This window comes from Panthera tigris, chromosome B2, assembly GCF_018350195.1.
Source record: "Panthera tigris isolate Pti1 chromosome B2, P.tigris_Pti1_mat1.1, whole genome shotgun sequence".
In the NCBI taxonomy this organism is placed as follows: domain Eukaryota; kingdom Metazoa; phylum Chordata; class Mammalia; order Carnivora; family Felidae; genus Panthera; species Panthera tigris.
This window is the reverse complement of record NC_056664.1, coordinates 62,944,098-62,958,821: the sequence shown is the minus strand read 5'-3', so window position 1 is coordinate 62,958,821 and position 14,724 is coordinate 62,944,098. Positions and strand designations below refer to the sequence as shown.

The following is a 14,724-nucleotide window of genomic DNA, read 5'->3' as shown; positions in this document are numbered from 1 at the left end:
GGGCGATTATAGTTTATTTTGTTCTTTTACGGTTTTTAGAGTAGGTAGAACAGTCTCTGCTTCCATTAACGTTAAATATCATGTTAAGAACATATAATCAAACGTTCAAGGGGCATGATTATGAACCATATGGAGGGTAGAGAAAATTGCTCAGAATTGGTACTGCCTCCAGACTTTTCTAGTAACTCCCAGTATGACCTCAGGTTATGTACTTCACTGATGTGGGCAGATGCCTCATCTTTAAAATCTGGAGGTTTAACTAGATCTATTCTAGGGTAACTTTCAGTTCTCAAAATATCCTATGGTTTAAATTCTGGTTTAGTCATGATGTAGTGTGAAAAATGAACAGGACATTTCAATTTTGAATTCTGATTTGGAGAATACTTACAGTTAAGGCTGGTGGTCCTGGAGGTCCTGTATCTCCCTAAAATAGGTTAAAGAATAGTTGCAGTTACCAGTGATCCTTTTCTGCACATTTTATTTTTAAGTTTTCTGAATGGATAGAAGCAATATAGATATATATGTATATATGTATATATGTATATAGATATATATGTATATATGTATACATACACACACACTTTGAAGGAAAAAATAGAATTTCATCTTGATAAATTCTCCACACAGTGAAAAATGCATGATGTGCTTTTAGCTCTCATGATATAAATATCACCTTGTGCACCCCCATACTTTCTATAACAGCAGAACTTGTTTTGAAAAGCTAAAATAATCTAATTTTCTATTCTTTTGTCTACGAATCCAAAATTAGAAAGAATATCTCTTCAAATATGGTTACTTGCCAGTGGAGCAGCTGGGAAGTGTCACAACGACAGATAATTTTTCTGACAAAGTTAGTATGAGGATCAGCAGAAATAATAAATGGATCTCCCCACTTCATGCCTCCCAGCTGCAAGAAGCAGTCCCATTGCCTCTTACAAAGCTCTGCTAAATTGACATTACACTTGCCATCAATTTTAAGAGGACTTGCCTATATTTACGTATTTTTAAATACAAAAATTGCTTTGCTGACCTATGTGAATACAAATTAACAAGTGGATATATTGAGAACCCTTTCAAAATCTTTAAAAAATGGCTCATATAAAAGTTTACTATTTTCTGATTTATATGTCACCTATATGCTTTATTGTATCAGGACCCTGGTTTATTTCGTAAGAACTCTTAACCATTAAGAGCAAGCATCATTGCTATGATGCTCTTTATGTGGTCATTATAGAGAATTTATACTGTGTGGTATAAAGCTCTGAGATGTGTTCTCATGTTGAAAGTATCTCTATAAATTTTTCTTTTCTCATCTGACATAGTCACCTCAAAAGTAAAGACTCAGCGTTGAGTAATCATTACTTTTTGGAACAATTGAATAAAAGTAGCCAATACTTGTTAAGGAACATCGACATAGCTTAAATCACTCACTGAGGACTGATTTGCAAGATCAACTTTAACATAGAGGTAAATATTGAAGACAGACGAAGATTTCCAAATGTGCTAAGAATGGAGAACAAAATACAGTACGAACGCCCCACACATACAATTCTTATCAAAATGGGGTCATGCAATGACCTTATTCTATGACTCTTGGTTTTAGTATTTCTAAATCTCTTTTCAAGGTCACTGCCAATATATCATGATAAAATGGCATGTGAGAAAAAGTGGCAGGAAATGAAGCATTCAGACTAAGAATGAATTAGGAAGTTAACCTCCTTCCCGCTAAAGGCCACCTGCTTCAGCATTATGGTAGCAGTTCAGTGCTACTGGCAAAATTCCCCGATACAAGACACAGTTGCTAATTTGGCAATGGAATAGCTAATACTGTTAAGTGAGGGAGAGAAAGTGAAATCTTATAAACACAAATTAATGTCAACTAGCAGTTGTGCTTTTAGTTTCTTCAAACTAATTAAATGAACCAAAAGGCTTTTCTTCAGATGCTTTTAACATACAGCCTTTGGTTAATTTTAGCAAAATTAACTTTTTCAATGAAAAGTCACTGCATGTGTTCTCAGAATTTTCTTAAGAAAAACTGACATTCTTCTGGGTGGATACGATACCTTTTCTCCTTTTGGGCCAGGGGGGCCCCGAGGACCCAAGTCACCTTTCAAACCCTGTAGGAAGAATACAACCAATGTGATTTCTGTATGCAATTCACAGAAAGCTGACATTTCTAACAAGTCATTAGTCACAAGATAAATCATAATTTACTGAACTCCCAAATCTCATTCTTCAGTTTGTAGTATAGAAAGAAAGAGAGACAACTGGTACTAAAATGATAAGCAACATCTGTGTTGTGGTGAGTACAGATACATTAAATCAGCGTGAGTCCTGAATACTGCATATTTGTGCAACTTTGCTTCCTGCTAAAATTACATTAATTCACCATCTGGGAGAACATCATTTAAATCTATATGAGCTTTTAAGTATCCACTTTGGATTAAATTTGTGGATATTGTAAATACCTTTGATTTAGCATTGATTTGGCCTTTATAAAGCTTGCCAAAAAAATCAAGAATTAAATTCAAAAAAAACATTTTTATATCTCTATCAAGTAATCTAATTGTGGGAGAAAACAAATGAAGGACATATTCTTTTCCTATCACTCACAGGCTGAAGCTACAATGTAGTCTCTTTCCTGTTTCAAAGTATGTTTTAGTTCTCTAATTGATAATTTTTTTTACTTGGATTTATAAAGATATTAAATGAAACTATACGAGACATAGAGTATCAGATGAATATATTCATGAATCTTCTGGACTCTTGGGTGTTTTAGTGGGTATTTAGTTGATCAGACTCAGAAATGACAGCTCCCAGGAATATCACAATAGATTTCACCGGAAGGAATCAGTTCTATAGCTGAAGATACCCACAGTGTAAACAGAAAGAGAGTTAGATCGACATCCTGACTGTGTGGTAAATAGAAAAAAATATCTTTCTTCATTCTTGATTTAATACACTGGATGAATGGAGAACAATAATGGAAAAAAGAAATAATTCTGAAGTCACAGAATGCACAGTATATCTAGATATCTTACTTTTCCTGGCTCAGGGATCCGTCTATCACTGCTCTGACATTTTGTAGTCAGTAAACAATGCCAAATGCTATCACCTGTAGCTATTCAATATAGAAGTCAATGATGAATTTAAAGAAATGAGAGAAAACTGGATACTTAAAATAATCTTGTTGCAGAGATTATGTGAAAACTGTAATCTTACACTTTAAGAAAAAAAAAATCTAATGGATAAAAATAGCATCCAAAAGGCAAACAAACGAACAAACAAACAAAAAACACTTCACAATTGTAGAAATACCTTTCAGGATAAAACTCATAGCTACGGTCTTCCATTGTTACCTTGGAGTATTTTATTCATTTATTTAGAAAAGGGATGAGTGAAAAAGTAAATCCTATTTGAGATGTAATATTCTCTTATTTGAAATATCCATTCCTTCCCAAATAAGCAAAATGAGACTAGTCTGCATTGAAAAGTTCTGAGAGTACAAAACATAATGGGTTTTTAATATTTATTTTAAAAAATACAAAATGGCTCATTAATGATTTTTATATTGATTATATATTAAAATAGTATTTTGGATATTTTAAATTAAATATATTTTTAAATTAGTTGCATCTGTTTCCTTTTATTTTTCTTAACATGGCTACTGGAAAATATATTTATATTTGTCTTGATTATAATATCATATTTAGAAACATACTGTGTAAGTATTATATATTAAACATTTTTCTATTGGATAGTGCTACTTAGAAATTGACAAAGAACCCCTCTTCAACCAAACTTCAGTCAGACTCTTCTGAGTCCTCTTCTTGACTAGGCCTCAACCTTGACCTCTGTCTTTTTCTGTCTTCGGCTTGCTGAGACCAGTTTTAGCAACAATCTTAATCAGTTTACATAGCATCCCCCACCCTTAACAGCAGATCAAGTTCCTCATCCCCCATCTCTAATGTGTAAGTCTTTGGCCTGCCTTTAGCAAGAATCCTATAGTTCAGTTATCAAGAATCCTCCCACCCTCAGTGTTTGCTCTTAGTAATTTTCCATTCATTGAGCCTGTCACTCCGTTGGCTATAAATCCCCACCCGTCCTTATTGTATTTGGAGTTGAGCTCAATTTCACTCCTCTATTGCAATGCCCCTATTCTAATAGTCTTGAACAAAAAGTCCTCCTTACCATCTTAATAAATGTGAGAATAATTTTTTCCTTAACAGGGTCAAGATTCCTGCCTTCACGGAACTCAGGTTATAAGAGGAGAGTGACTGATGATAAACAGGTCGATAGGCTAAATGTGCTCTGCCTGAAAGGGAGAGAGCTGGTATGTCAGTTGGGGTCATCAGAAACAGTTTCTGTGTGGAGGTGACATTTGTTGTTTCAGAGGATCCAGCCATGCAGTGATCCAGGGGGAAAGTATTGAGGTTAGAAGGCACAGCAAGCACCAAAGCCCCCAAGGTGAAGACAGTGTCATAAGCATGCAGACAGGGAGCAGGAGATCAAGTTAAGGGGTCAGAGCATGTAGTGAACTGCAGGTCATGGTAAGGAGGATGGGTTTTTGAACCTAAGTGTTTTAAGCAGAAAGACGACATGATGTGACTTTGCTTCAAAAAAATCACTTTGACTACAATGTAAAAATAGATTGTAGGCAGCAAGAGTGGAAGCAGAAAAGGGGCTGTCACAGCTTTTGAGGCAAGAGACGAGGGTGGCTGGGATAGGGTAGTGATACTGGAGATGGAGAGGAGAGGTCAGAGACCGCACATACTGGGAAGTAGAAGAGGCAGATATGTTGGAAGAGGGGGCAGAGAAAAGGAGGTGTCAAGGCGTAAGTAAGCGATAGGAGGTTGTACCATTTACTGGGCTGAGAAAATTACTAAGAGTTTTCTTTGGGCTTCTTGGTGTAACTCTATCCAGAGAAAAGACAAACATGAAGAAGAAATGGCTGAGAGAGCCACCAGGTATCCATTTATTTATAAATGGATATTGTGCATGGTCAAATATTGTTGACCATGCACAAACATAGAAGACTAAACTCTATATTCTATGACCACACGAATATGCAAATGTTGTTTTTAAAAACGGAACATTAAATAAAACACTCAGGAAATGGTTAACTCTGGGGCACAGGGTTACAGTGAATTCTGTGTGTAGCAGTGTTCCAGTTATTACTATTATTCATAATCAACACACATTACGTGTTAAAAAATTATGTTAGGCATAAAATAATACATTACAATTCTTTCAATATTCCTGCCTAAAAAAGTAACACTAACTGCAACTTCTGGGAAGGATTTATTGGCAAATGAATCAGCTAACCATCCCATTTCAATCAACTATAGTCAGGAAGCGGTTGGAGAAGTAATGCAACCCACTACAAGCTAATGTGAATGTTGAATACTATTATGGAAGTATACAGCAAGTGTGAAGGGAACAGTTCACAGAGAGGCCTAATTCTACTGGAGGTACTCAAGATTTAGAGATGTGGAGTTCAGGAGGGTGAGGAAAAGAATGGCATTTTATGTAAAATTCTAAATTGTTTAAGCTTCCCTATAATATAGGTATAAATAATAGTTATCTTTGAGGGTTGTTCTGAAAATCATAGGTTATAAAAAACAGTACATTGTAGGTACTTAATAAATGTTGCTTTTACTCTTCAAGTCCAAGTTTAAGGGATAATTAATAGTTCATTCTGTTCAGTTTTGTAATCAGTTTGACGGATATGGAACAAGCATCCTTTAACTCACATCGGATAAAATGCAATTGAGAAGTACTGCTTCATCAAGCTTCTTCTACTTTTGCGGCCATCGAAATTGGGCCCATGTAATTCATGTCCTCTTGTGACAAAGTGCAATGTTTTTAAGGCCATTGCATCATAATAAGCTCTGAGAAACAGATCAGTAATGCTTTGCTCAAGTGCAATTTTTCTCCTCATGTCACACTGGTGCTGCTATCAATGGTTATGGAGTACTGGAGAGAAAAAGACACAGCACTCACCACAAAGCATAAAGAATCAGATGCAACAGTCTATGAGTTCAACATTGAGTAAGATGGGAATATATTATCAAGGTTCTCAATAATATTCACATATATAAAGATTCTCAAAAGCACAGTAGTTGACTCTGGATGTTATGTGCAGACAGGAACTCTTATCTAAAGGCAAGGTGGAAGCAGAAGGACAGTATTATATCTAGAATTATAAAAGCAGGTAGACAATGAAATTAAATTTACTGGAAGATCTACTACTCATGGTATATAGCATCTTTAAAAATCAGAAGATGATACAAAATAATAGTTGTTAAAAATTTTAACTATCAATTAATTCTTTGCCTTGTCTTCCCACTGACTGTATCTTGTTCCCTAGCAATGGCACCAGCTGTTGCCAGCTGATATCTCAGCTTTGTGATTTCAATATTTTTGTATTTAATGGTACAGATTGCATTGGGATAAGGAGATTAACATGATTATTTTAGAAACATCACATGCTGTAATTTTTATAAAACATGTTTGAAAGACAGTAAGAAAGACGCAGAGGAAGAGTCTAAACTCAATGATTGAAATTGACTTTTCTAAGATTATGTAACCCCACAAAAGCACATAACTGAAATGATATTTCTATTAAAGATAAATGTGTTTTATTTAACCCAGTTTCAAATAATAGCAAAGGTTTATGTGTTTATATAGCTCTTACTGTACACGAGACACTGTCCTAAATGCATGATAACCCTGTTCACCCTCAAAAAAAAAAAACAAAAGTAGCCTTGAAGCAAGTGCTATTAATATTATCATCCCATTGTGCAAATGAAAAAAGTGAGGCACAGAGGGGATAAGTAATGTTCCAAGTAGTATGCCAGTTAGGCAGTGGCAGAGCTGGGACCGGAGCCCAGGAAGTCTGGCTTTAAAGGTTACATTAACAACTTTATGAGACTCCCTCTCAAGTCTGTTCTAAAATGCATTTGTTGAATATATCTCATAGTAAGTCACAATCAAAATCATTTAAGAATGTCTGTAAAGCTGAGGTCTTGTTTTTTAAAGACTAAATTCACACAACTCAAATTTTTAAGAATTTTATTATGTTTGGTATGCATTATTTAAACTATAAGGGAAATGTGAGCAGGTATTTAATTCAATAACTTTAGTCCAATGCTCCAATACCTTGGAGATCAATCCAAAGTTTACATGCACTTATACTACCAAGGATGCATTTAGAAAGATATCAGAGAATTTTCTTTGTCCTAATGATTAAGAGCTGCTACATTAGTTGGTGAGCCTTAGGGATGCTAAACATTCTCCTCTCCCAAGACAGTCCCACATAACAAAGAACTGTCTTACCCAGAATGCCAATAGTGTCCTACCGAGAAAGACTGAACTGCTGAATATTTCCCTCTATATCAGGTTCATATTTTCCAAAGTGAGCTTGCCCATTTTTTGGCAAAGCTAGCACAGAAGAAATTATTAAAAGATACATTTACATCAAGATATTTGTGATATGCAAGAATAAAGACCATTACATTGGCCTTTTGAATTTAGTAGCATTTCTAAATTCTTCCAAATTTCTTTGACTTGGAAAGTAGCTGGAGTGAGCTGGCCCATTGGGTTTATTCACTCTGTATTCCAGCAGAATGTTTCTCAAGTTAGAATCCCCATCATGGCTTGACTTTAATTCAAATTGAAGTCGCTAATATAATGCCCTGCATTCTCTAAGAATGTGTACCTGTGCTTATTGAAAGTCGGAGTGAACTGTCATAAATGCTGAATGATTTTAATTTGCAGAGTCAGTTTATCTTAGCATTGAAAAATAGGCAATGACAATTGTGGCATGATTTAGTGGGAAAATAAGAGACTTTTTGGTCAAACTTGTAGGGTTAAAAGCTGATTTCACCATTTTCTAAAAGAAAAAAAAAAAGTCGCTTAATTTCCCAAACCTTTATTTCTTGCCTCTGAAAATAGGGATGCTATCACCCCTTGCTCTGGCTAGCCCATAAACTTAGAGAAAGGATCAAATTTCAGATTCTTGTGGAAACAGTTTATGAACGATAACACATTAACAATACCACCATCAATGATGCAATAGCAGAGCACTGAATTCTTCACTCTTAGTGAGAGTAGAGGGGACAAAAGAATTTTCATTACTTTTTCTTGTTTCTCCTTAGTCATGACTCCTGAATATCTTTGGCAAAACTGAGGAAGGGAAAATAATATCATCTACATATTAATTAAGTAACCAAGTGAGAAAAGTTAATGTGCTTTGTCCTGCTTTATGATGTACCTAATGAGCTACATTAAACAATTATGGTGCTAAAGAAATGACACCCCTGTGATTGAGGGCATGCAAAGAACTCTTCCAAAATCCTTCTCAAAGAGGAAAGGTCACACTGCCCACTATACTATGTACTCTCTTAACAGGTTGGTCTTAATCAGGTTTGGAAATCCTACAACAGCTGCCAGAACACTGGGCATGTAGTAGGCACTCAAAATATATGTGTTTATCCTCAGTTTTTAAAAGTCTTAAAAACTGAAAATAAACTGAGGGTTGATGGGGGGTGGGAGGGAGATGGGTGGGTGATGGGCATTGGGCATTGATGGGCATTGATGGTTGATAGGCATTGAGGAGGGCACCTGTTGGGATGAGCACTGGGTGTTGTATGGAAACCAATTTGACAAAAAATTTAATATTAAAAAAATTTAAAAAAACCCCAAAACAAAAAAACAAAATATATGTGTTTATCAATTGATTACATCTGCAAAGCCAAATCACCTTGCTTTCAGAAAGCAAGAAAAATTTCCAAATTTCTAAGCTAATGTAAATAGATTTCAGATTCCAACACCTCAAATCTCCAAGTTTCATTGAAGTGTTTGGATAAGTCCCTCTCTATTTCAATTCCAATGTTATCTTAATGAACTTCTAAAAATCTTTGTTTTTTTCCTCTTTCTCAGAGAGCCCACATGCATGCAGCTTGGTTATCTTTTGTAACACTATCATTAATTTCTTTCGACACTCCTACATTTTTCACAAGATAACATTGTTCTCATAATGAATGGTCAAAATCTTGATCTATTTTTGAGTTTTCAATGATGTCAAGTGCCAAACTGCATATATTTTACAACTGCAATATCAACCTCTGTTATCCTACTTTCGGCTCTAATTACTTATATTTTAGACTATTATAGTACTTTCTCAGTTTTTAAAATTAAAACTTGGAAAATAATTCCTGAGAACTTAACTGCAAATATTTACTAAGTCCTGGGGATTCCAAGAAATGGTCTTTGATCTCATGAAGAGTATAACAGAAAAAACAAAACATAGGCAAAGGCCCCAATATGATCCAATTTATAGAACACACTGTGACACTAATCTTCATTAAACACAGCTCAGATGAATTCTCCTCCATGTGTTCAGAGGAGGAAGGGCAAACATCCTTACATACAGCACTTTTCATACTCTGGCTCCAGCTATATTCTGTTTTGTTATCCCTACATCTCCTTACATGCAGCAGGAATATTACAAAACCTAAATGAATGCTTCTATGTTTATTATGCTTTCCAAGTTCATAATCTTAATAATCTCTTTGTATAAAATGATAGGACATCATAGTGATGAGGACTTGGGAATGTATTCTAAACCCATCCTTTACAGATAGAGAAGTGATTTTCTCAGCCAGTGATCCAACTGGGACACAGTGGGTTCTGGCTTTCCACTCCAGAACTCTTACTCTGATACCAGGTACCTCCACTAGTAGGGAAGGGAGGTGAATCAGAGGTTCTGTTTAAATGTATGGGCCCACAGTTGTGACATCCAGTGTCTTGATGCACTGTAAGGAACTAGAGAAGATGCAGAGACAACTCCAGCTACAAGCCCTAAGTACCAGTTCCCATTCTCTCATATAGAAAAATCATTTCAAAGGGGAGAGGATTAAGAATGACCCTCATATGAAATATGTGAATGGGGTTTCTCAAGAAGTAAACAAGAGAGTAAAGCAGTGGGGGTCAGAACCTCAACCCAGTGTTGACTCTAGGGTTAATTCCTGGGGTATTTCTCTTTTGGAGAAAACCCCTTCCCATACTCAGGTATCCCTCTTACTTTGTCCACAAGCCCCAGGGACTGTAATGATCAGCTTCCCTTCCCACCGTAGTGATCTACTGCATACAAGATGGTTTCGTAACACATCTAAGACATTAGGGACCAAATTTAGCTTCATTTTTCTTTTTCCACAAAGCAAGTAGTGTAGCTTTCTAGAACTTTTCTAAAACATTTTTATGCAAGTGGAAAAAGAAAACTAGGAAAAAATAATTCTCATGGTGGTCACTTTCCCCAGTAAAGTTAGAATATCTATAATAAATTGTGATTTTGAAGACCAGAAGATTATTCTATATTTTAGAGAAAACCCATATTTGGGATAACCTTCAAATTTCATCATAAGAATCAAAGTGAAGCTCAGGGGATAGGGGTGGGGGTGGGGGAATGTCTGTTGTCTTAAGGGAAGGAAAAGGAGATGCTAGGACTTCCAGATGTTACAGGCAATAGTATCCCCAAGGTTGATGAACTGGAACACACATACACAAGTCTCCGTCCCCTTCTCCCCTTCTTTTCATCATTTCAATCCTACCCATGCAGAACCTTCAGTGGATGGAGCTTTGGTGTAAGATGAAGAGTGACTGTGGGTAATAACATGGGCCATATGAAAATGTATATAGGAAGAGAAAAGACAGAGAAAGGAAGACTAGAAAAATGCAACCCAAAAACAACAAAAAAGAAAGCACTGTTAAGGATGACACATAATACAAAAAGGCAAGAGGCCACCGATAATGACACTAAAAACACAGAGCTTTTACTGAGCCATGTAAAAAATTGTCTTGATTCTTGATTTTGCCCTGATTGTGGCTGGTTCTGTCACTGATAGTAAAGTCTTAATACCATTAGATAGTCAACACATTTCAGTGGCAAAATGTAAACAGAATATTAGAAGAAGAAAAAAAAACAACAGTTCGGCTTACATTTTGTCCGTTAATGCCAGCCAGACCTGGATCTCCTTTTTCTCCTGGTTCACCCTAGAAAGAAATAATTTATATAATGAAAAATGTTATATCCTGAGATCCTTTACTAAGAAAAAACAAGAGAGTTACATTGTTTAGGTATTTATAACAATGTGATTACTTTGCTAATCCCTTGAAAGAAACATTTATTAAAAAACAATTCTGAGTCCTAAAACCAAAGAGAAGTTTAAAGGTTCAAAGAAAGGCTGCATAAAAATGATTAAACGGTAGAAATAGAACAAGGATTATTTATTTTCTTCTATAAGCAACAAAGAACTTTCTGGAGGGCAATTTGGCAATATGTATCAAGAATTTTAAATCTGTTCATTTAATTTGGTCCAGCAATTTTGCTTCTAAGAATATATCCTAGGGAAATAATCAGAGATGAAAAGTTTCAGGCACTAAATTGAAGAGTGCAATGCTATTTATAATAGTAAAAAAAAGAGAAACATCCTAAATGTCCAGTAATAGGGAACTATTAAATAAATTATGGTATATAGATACAATGGGATATGATGCAGCCATTAAAATCATATTTGTGAATTTTATTTTATACTATTTAAAAATTCTTATGCTGTAAAAAGTAAGACACCAGGGATTGACAAATTCAGTGAATACATGTTACAAATACCCATTCTTATTACTTTAGTTACAAATGTTCAAAATGGCCACTAATACTATTGTTTATAACACATACCCATAGTGACACATATTTTTGTTTGATTATCATCTGGATGGATACATTTATTAGCAAATGCTGCATATCTGTAGCATAATTTTTTAAAAAATTAAATGGCTATGTATCTACCCTTCTAGCTACCTACTTGCCTACCAGCCTATGCATCCACCTACTATGGAACTTAGAAACAATATTTTGTTTCAAATATTTGTTTCAAACCAGAACAGTAAAAGTGGTTGATTTATGGATTCTGTGATTATGGGTGATTTTGTTCCTTCAGCATACTCTTGTTTTTCAATTTTTTAAAAACAAAACACATGTATTATCTATATAATTAGTAAAAATATCTAAAAATAAAAGAATATATTATGCATATAAAGAACTCATCCAAGTCACAGTCTATCACATAACACAGTGTGTGTGTGTGTGTGTGTGTGTGTGGGTGTGGGTGTGGGTGTGGGTGTAGTAATAGTAGTAATCTCTGCTTTGTGCCACTAGGATGCTTTTTATTCTCAATTTATTCTGTTGTTCTTCATTGTTTTCCTACAATGAACACTATTATTTTTATCCGAAACAAAAACTAAAGAAAAGAAAGCACCTGACTTTACAAGATAATACATTAAAAACTCTACTAACAGAAATACACATGCACAGTCCCAATTATCAAAGACTATGTATTATTACTATATTGAAAACAAAGGATATGAAGTAAAAGTAACTTGATTACTGGAGTATAAGAAATATATATAATATATAGGATAAACAAAACTATATACAAGTACATTGAGTGAAATAGGTTTAAGTTAGAATAAAGATGAAAAAAATTTTACATTTATATATTCTTGAAAGACAGAGAGAGAGCACAAGTGGGGGAGGGGCAGAGAGAGAGGGAGACACAGAATCCGAAGCAGGCTCCAGGCTCTGAGTTGTCAGCACAGAGCCCGACGCAGGGCTTGAACTCACAAATCTTGAGATCATGACCTGAGCTGAAGTCGGACGCTTAACCGACTGAGCCACCCAGGCGCCCCAAGCTGAATATTTTAAACTGAAAATGGAAGGGTGAGGAAATGCTCTAGAGTTGTGCTGTTCAATGTGCTAGCCACTAGCCCCAGGTGGTGATTTACATTTAAATTAATTAAGATTAAATAAAATTTAAAACTCTGTTCTTCAGTTGCCCTAGCCACTTTCAAGCACTCAGTGGTATCTACACTATTGGGCTGTGCAGATTAGAAAATTTCTGTTATTACAGAAAATTCCATTGAACAGTGCTGTTCTAGAAGATGTCATATATGCCAGAAAGCAAAATAGGAATTAAGAGACTCAGAAATACACAGAAGAAAATATCTATCTAGTAAGGGGATAAGAGACAACATGGTGTCTAGATGGTGACATAAAATGTGTTCAGCACATGTTAATAGAATGAATTGAAATTTTTGGCACAAGGAGACAATATAATTCCAAAGATATCATCATTAACTTTCAGAATGTAACTCAGAATGAATATAGTCTGTATTCAAAATTAATGGTTTTCACAGGAGGAAAAATAAACAACTCTACATATTAAAGAGATATGTGCCTATAAGGAAATCTGCAACCTTGATAGAGGTAATAAAAGTTAAATAATAATCAGAGAGAGAACAGAGTTGATGATCTGATGGGGTTTATGCTGCATGGCAAGAGGATAAGAGATGTTCCAGAAGGGTAAAGAAGAAACATGCTGCTTCAGTTTGATCACTGGCAAAAATCTACAATGGATTTTAAAAAGTATAATTATATAAAAAGCAATAACAGGGGTGCCTGGGTGGCTTAGTCAGTTGAGCATCTGACTCTTGATTTTGACTCAGGTCATGATCCCAGGGTCGTAGGATCAAGTCCTGTATCGGGCTCTGCACTGAGGATAGAGCCTACTGAAGGTTCTCCTATCTCTCTCTCTCTCTCTCTCTCTCTCTCCCTCTCCCCCACTCCCAACACCCTTCTTGTAAACTCTTTCCCTCTCTTAAAATAAAATAAAATAAAATTAAATAAAATTAAATTAAATTAAATTAAATTAAATTAAGAAAAAAAGCAAGTACAGGCCATTGTGATCAAATAAGGTGGTTCACAAAAAAAACCAAGTCATTTACTTTTCATTGTTACCAAATCCTTCTATAATGTTTACTACATGTCTAGCATTACTTTAAGCATCTTATAATTCTGTGATAATCCAGCATAAGGATATGACTATTACTCTCACTTTACACGTGAAGAAACTGAAGACAGAGAGGTTAAGTAGCTTGCTCAAGGTCACACAACTAATAAGAGGTAGAACCTGCCTCAGCACGGCTCCAGGGTCTGTGCTCTAAAACTATTAAGCTCATTTGTTTTTGAAACCGTCCAGGGATGATAAAAAAAATTCAGTGTATATCTGGATTTCTGCAAAGCAGGAGGCAAAGTCTCTTCAAGTGCTCCTCAGAGCAGGAAACAGAAATATGGCCCAGGTAATACTACTATTGGTGAGTATGTAACTGGGAGAAGAATGGTACCCAATAGATCTCTCCCACTCCCTCACCTATATGATGGTCTCTTCATCTTGGCATTATTGACAATTCTTTGCTGTGAGGGCTATCCTGTACATTGTAGGATGTTTAACCTCAACCCTGGCCGCTACTCATTAGAGGCCAGTGGTCAGTCTCTCCCCCAGCCTGTCTATGTTCAGTCCTGACAAATAAAAATGTCTCTAAATATTGCCAAATTTTCCACAGAAGGTGAAATTACCTTCAGTTGAGAACCACTGATACATTATATATTATGAATATATATGCAACAGATGCAAGACATGAAATGTTACAACAGACTGAAACAATATGCTATAATGAACGATATAAATTTCATTGGGAATAAATGTGCAATCATGCATTTAATTCTGGATGGGTTAAAGAGCTGACTTGAAAATAAAAATATTAAAGGAACAGAAAAAATATAAAGTGAACATAGCTCAGAGCTTATGGTGAGTATGGTGCCTCTAA

At 35.4% G+C, this 14,724-nt stretch overlaps 1 protein-coding gene across 8 annotated transcripts in view; it reads right to left on the bottom strand.

Annotated features, from left to right (window-relative positions):
• COL19A1 (collagen type XIX alpha 1 chain) overlaps nt 1–14,724 on the bottom strand; it is a 394,980-nt gene that overhangs the window by 228,752 nt on the left and 151,504 nt on the right. For all 8 annotated transcript variants that reach the window (XM_042986625.1, XM_042986628.1, XM_042986630.1 and 5 more), the window contains 3 exons: nt 11,002–11,055; nt 2,064–2,117; nt 389–424 (listed from right to left, as the gene is read on the bottom strand). In XM_042986625.1, coding sequence (XP_042842559.1) covers nt 389–424; nt 2,064–2,117; nt 11,002–11,055 — 144 coding nt within the window. The remainder of the gene's footprint in view (nt 1–388; nt 425–2,063; nt 2,118–11,001; nt 11,056–14,724) is intronic.